Raw genomic sequence first — 6262 nt, forward strand, 5'->3', positions numbered from 1 at the left:
TCTATTTGCCAAAGCTATCTCATGTCCCTTTTTTTGCCCTCCTGATTCCCCACTTAAGTATACTCCTACTTCCTTTATACTCTTCTAAGGATTTGCTCGATCTCTCCTGTCTATACCTGACATATGTTTCCTTCTTTTTCTTAATCAAACCCTCAATTTCTTTAGTCATCCAGCATTCCCTATACCTACCAGCCTTTCCTTTCACCCTGACAGGAATAAACTTTCTCTGGAGTGAGTTTTGAGAAGATTTGTCGCTCAGGTTGTGGTTCTGAATGTAGGTTTGCTCGCTGAGCTGGAAGGTTAATTTCATATGGAAATGAACTGCCCAGCTCAGTGAGCAAACCTAAATCCAGAACTTTCCCTGGATTCTCATTATCTCATTTCTAAAGGCTTCCCACATTCCAGCTGTCCCATTACCTGCGAACATCTGCCCCCAGTCAGCATTTGAAAGTTCTTGCCTAATACTGTCAAAATTGGCCTTTCTCCCTTTTAGAACTTCAACTTTTAGATCTGGTCTATCCTTTTCCATCACTATTTTAAATCTAATAGAATTATGGTCACTGGCCCCAAAGTGCTCCCCCACTGACACCTCAGTCACCTGCCCTGCCTTATTTCCCAAGGGTAGGTCAAGTTTTGCACCTTCTCAAGTAGGTGCGACCACATATTGAATCAGAAAAATTTCTTGTATACAGTTAACAAATTTCCTTCCATCTAAACCCTTAACACTATGGCAGTCCCAGTCTATGTTTGGAAAGTTAAAATTCCTTACCATAACCACTCTATTATTCTTACAGATAGCTGAGATCTCCTTACAAATTTGTTTCTCAATTTCCCTTTGACTATTAGGTGGTCTATAATACAATCCCAATAAGGTGATCATCCTTTTCTTATTTCTCAGTTCCACCCAAATAACTTCCTTGGATGTATTTGTGGGGATATCTTCCCTCAGTACAGTTGTAATGCTATCCCTTATCAAAATGCTGCCCTTGTCCTTCTGGTTGGAAGGTGCTGTCTGAGGAGCTTTTCTGAATTTGTCCAGTGCATCTTGTAGATAGGACACACTGCTGCTACAGAGAACCAGTCGTGGAAAGCGTGAATGTTTCTGATGTGATGCAAATCAAGCAGACTGTTTTGTGCTGGATGGTGTCATCACATTTCTGACTTGTACTGCATAGATTGCATGCCATGCTCCAGCTTCAGTCTCACCACAGCCACATACAATTGTAGAAACACTCCCTTTTTCCTGAATTCCAATTCCTTGCAGTAATGGCGAACATGTACTGAGGAATTACAATAGCCTTTATTATCAAATGTAGTGAGAAGTTTATAGCTTGCCAATTACTGTGCCAACTTAGATACAAAAGTACCTACGCACAGCTTCTTTTTTTACAAGATTTTAGACAATACGGAAATAAAATGTCCAGCTTTACACAAAAGAGTTCAGTACAGCAGACCACGCTAGCATTTAGTTTCCAGTCCACAATGGACCCTGCTCCACACCATGCTGGGAGCTTGCTGCAGGAGGCTGGAAGGTTGTCATGCCATGCCAGGAGGGCCCTACAGGAGGAGGCTGCTGTGCTGGGCTGAAGGTCATCATGTCACATTGGGAGGCCACTGCGTCAGACCAGGAGGATGCACAACATGCCTAGAGGCCATTGCACCGGGCTACTGTGCCCAGCTGGGAGTCATCGTTCACTGGAGGCTGAGGACCATCGGTCCTCGCTGCAGGCCAGGAGTTGAAGGGGAGAAAAAAGGAAAAGAAAAAGAAAAAGATACTAGGAGGAAGAAAAAGAGAAGAGAAAGACAAGAAGAAGAGCAGGTGCAGTGGACGAACTCTGGCCAGATCATTCTACTCTATTGTCATCTTGCAACAATCAATGGTCACTTGCTCTGAAACATTAATTCTGATTTCTCTCCACAGATGCTGCCAGACCAACTGAGCCTTTGCAGCAATTTGTTTTTGTTTTTTATTTAGAGCATCTGAAATTTTTTTAGTTTTTATGAAATTTATACTTCTAAGTGCTTGCTGTACTAGTGTGCTGACTTTTTTGTCTGAGTGTCAACATTTACAAGTTACATGTGCTTTAAAAGTATTTTAGAACATAGAACAGTACAGCCCTTCGGCCCTTGATGTTATGCTGATCTATTGTCCAACTCTAAGATCAAACTAACCTATGTACCCTACATTTTACTGTAATTCAAGCTAACCTATATACCCTACGGTTTACTATCTTACATATTTTATTTTTCTATTTTTATGAACGGATGTAAAATACCACAAAGCTTCCTATACTGAACTTTCCACACTATTGCTGACTCAATAATCTGTCTATGTCTCCTTATAGCCTTCTTGTGGCCTCCTCAAAACTCCCACCCGCTTTTGTCTTGAGCCTTTTGAGGGACATTGTAGTTAGTCCTACCCCTTTCTTCACGCAGCAGAGGTTATGACCATAATCAAGATTATGGTTATGACCATAATCCTATATGACCAGATGTCTGAGGCCAACACTTTGCTGTCTGAGATAGGCAAAGCCCAAGGATGAAAGTTGGAACCTTCCTGGTAAATGCATTGAGTACCTCAAGTGCAAAGCATTCACCATGGAAAAGCAATACAATGTTTAGGATTTTTTCCAGAATACCCAAAAAGGTGTGCATCACAATTTCACAAGAGCAGTTTCACCAGATGAGTCAAATAAAATTCTGGCTCTATACCATTCAATCACTGTGTATTATCTCCGCCCAACTCAACCCATTGGTCAGATTGGCAGATGGAGTTTAACCCTCAATGTGAGGTGATGCACTTTAGATGAAGAAAGAAGAATGGCAGAACACGAGGAAGCTCAGGAATAGCAGGATTTTGGGACACTTGTCCACAGAACCCGAAAAGTGGCACTAATATGGTAGTGAAAATCACATTTACCTCCTAATCAGTCCAGGCATAGATTATTATAGGCCATATGGGAGCTGTAGTTGGAGTATTATGTGCGGTTTTTGTCACTACATTGTGGATGTGATTGCATTGGAGGAAATGTGAAGATGATTCACCAGGATGTTGCCTGGGATGGAGCATTTAGCAATGAAGAGAGGCTGGATAAGCTCTGTTGTTTTCGTTGGAGCAGAGAAGGTTGAGGGCTGATCAGATAGAGGTGTCTAAGATTATGAAGAGCATGGATAGTGCGAGTAGAAACCAGCTGTTCCCCTGAGTTGAGGGGTCAGAGGCCTACAGCGCAGAGACAGTCCCTTCAGTCCAACTAGTCCATACCAATCACAATCCCAAACTAAACTAGTCCCACCTGCATGTGCTTGGTCCATATCCCTCCGATCCCTTCTTATTCATGTACTTATCTAAATGTCTTTTAAATGTTGTAACTGTACCCCAATCCATCACTTCCTACAGAATTTCATTTAGAAAAGTAGCTCTTCATATCCTTTTCAAATCTTTGTCTTCTCACCTTAAAATTATGCCCCCGGTCTAGAAGTCCCTACTAGAGGGAAAAGATATTTGTCATTCACCTTATATATACCCCTCATAATTTTATAAGCATCCATAAGGTCACCTTTCAACCTCCTAGGCTCCAGTGAAAAATGTCCCAACCTATTCAGCATCTCCCAATAACTCAAACCTTCCATTCCTGGCAACATATTGGTAAATCTTTTCTGAACTGTCTCCAGCTTATTAATATAATTCCTATAACAGGGTGACCAGAACTGGGCACAGTGTTCCAAAAAAAGGCCTCAACCACATTGTGTACAATCTCAACGTGACTTCCCAACTCCTATACTCAAAGGTCGCAGCAATGAAGACAACTGTGTTAAACGCCCTAACCTCGTCTACATGATGCAAACTTAAAAGAATTATGTACCTGAACCCCAAGGCCTCTCTGTTCTACAACACTCCCCAGGGACCTACTTTGTATTGTGTAAGTCCTCTCCTTGTTTGTTTCACCAGAACACTATACTTCGCATTTATCCAAATTAAGTTCCATCTGTCACTGCTCAACCCATTGACCCAATCAATCAAGATCTCTTTGTACTCTTAGATAACCTTCTTCACTGTCCACTATACCACCAATTCGCAGGCCTTCATTCTGCACAGGTGTCATTTGCGGACTTATAGGAATCATTTATGTAAATGACAAAGAAAAGCAGACCCAGCACTGATCCCTGTGGAACATCGCTGGTCACAGACCTCCAGTCTGCAAAACAATCCTCCACTATTTTAAATGAATGATGTAAACAGAAAAACCATCCACACCAGTATTACCCCCACCCCCCACCCTGACACACCTCTCCCATCAGACAATCCTAGGGTCAGAACAATACCCAGGTTAAGTACAGAGTAAAGCTTGCTCTACTCTTTTAAAACAGAAAAGTAAACATATCCGCAACCCTTGAACCGAAATAAAGTTCCAGTGACTCTCTGGCAAAGAATGAAGACAACTAAAAAATGGATTTCCTCGACTCTGTCCTCATCAACCAAGTTTGGGACAACGACAATAAGGTATCGAAATGTGGAATAAACATTCCTTGACTCAGTCAAACAGAAAGGAAACTAAAAATCAAACCCCCCTCAATTCCGTCCCCACTGAATGCTCTGGAACTTAGACAACAACAGAATAAAGGTCAGAGGGAAAGGTATCTCTACCCATTGTAAATTAAAATAAAGATGCACTGACCCAATCAAGCACTTCTGGGACAGTGACAACACAGGATTAAAATAAAAGGTCCCTTGGCTCTTTCAACCGGTTCAAAGTTGATACAAAGGGAAAATAAAACAGCCCTGTTCCTAGGGCACCAAACCAAAACAAATGTAAACGCAAAATCAAACAGAAGCATGCACTATAGATAGAAAACACTAACCAAATCAGAATATCATTATCCAGGCTGATAATGCACTCCAGCCCCCGCAACGTCCATTGGTCACAAAAGCCTTCATTGTACTGGTGAGCACTGCACATTCCTGCTCCAGTGACACCTGAGCACAGATGTAACCACTGTCTGGACCAGGCCCAGGAGTAAAGCCATGAGAAGGCTCATAGACTTATCCACTACTCCCCGTACTGGGTGTTCATAGATCAGGAATATAGGATTGAAGTGCAATCAAAATTTTAACAGCAGCCCCCTCAAAAACTAAAAAGAGACAGCAACATGAAATACCATTTCTTCCTGTCCATAGATATGTGCATGTGGTCTGGCACCTGGTAAATGTGTTTCTTCGCCGGTTTTATGGGACCAATGTGTGCAGCACTCTCCAGCTCAGACCCCCAATGTAAGAGAGGAGGTCTCCTTTGTAGAGGGCCCTCCACTGCTGGACAGCAAAATGTGGGTGGGGGTGAAGGTGCAACAGCATCAGCCTGGAAAGATAGCACCTCTGCGCCGTTCGAAAGAGCACCAGGAGGATATCCTGAGATGGTTCAGACTGTGGTGTACTGGACTGTGGGGGAGGGTCTGTGGTGTGGGCTGATGTCGAGTTTCAGTTAGACAGGGGTCAGCAGGCCTGAGCCTCATGTGCAAAAGAGGTGTCAAGGCCTAGTGCCTTGCTCCTTAGGCTCTGGATGGTCCGGGTCACGAACCCGGAGGTGAATTGAAGCCCTGGGTGGCAAACTGTGCCAGCGTCATCCAGCCCACTCCTCCACATCCAGCACATTCCCGACTCTACTCGGTCTTGGTTTCTGACCTCTCCCCTCTGTCAGCCAGTGCAAACCACGGTCAAGGAAGAACCTTTTCTGGAGTAGCTGCTCCCTGGTGAGAGCCGCCACTTCTGTAAGAGGAAAATTCTGGTGCGAGCCAATCACTTGACCAGGTCTGAGTAGAAGACAGACAATTCTTGGAAGACAACCTGAGGCCAGGACCACTCCAGGAACAGGATCTGCACGTCATAGTGGAGGCTGTACACTTGATGGAAAAAATACATAATTGAGTGCACCACATTGGAGGAGGCTCAACGTAAAGGTTTTCCTGAAGGTGAAATACTCTCTACCTGGGTGTGAATGCACACCAGCGCCTGACCGTCATCCTCAAGCAGGAGACTCAAAACAACAGCAGTGGTCCAGTGTTGCCTCTTGTCCCAGAAAACTCAACTTCTAATAAAAATATCTATTAAAAAAAAACAACAGCAGTGGTCCAGTGTTGCCTCTAGTCCCAGAAAACTCAACTTTCTCTGCTGGTCATGACAATGCCGGTGGAGGGACCAAAGTGACCAGCCAGTACCACAACATGGCAGCCACGAGCTGGTTTATGACCGGCATTTGTGCCCAGAGCA

The 6262-nt window shown here is 43.7% G+C and overlaps 1 protein-coding gene across 1 annotated transcript in view; it reads right to left on the minus strand.

Annotated features, from left to right (window-relative positions):
* Nucleotides 1–4103, minus strand: part of snrpa1 (small nuclear ribonucleoprotein polypeptide A') — a 37189-nt gene extending 33086 nt beyond the window's left edge. Inside the window, exon 1 of the mRNA XM_043677070.1 lies at nt 4067–4103. Coding sequence (XP_043533005.1) covers nt 4067–4103 — 37 coding nt within the window. The remainder of the gene's footprint in view (nt 1–4066) is intronic.
* Nucleotides 4104–6262: the final 2159 nt, after the last annotated feature.

This window comes from Chiloscyllium plagiosum, chromosome 36, assembly GCF_004010195.1.
Source record: "Chiloscyllium plagiosum isolate BGI_BamShark_2017 chromosome 36, ASM401019v2, whole genome shotgun sequence".
Taxonomy (NCBI): Eukaryota; Metazoa; Chordata; class Chondrichthyes; order Orectolobiformes; family Hemiscylliidae; genus Chiloscyllium; species Chiloscyllium plagiosum.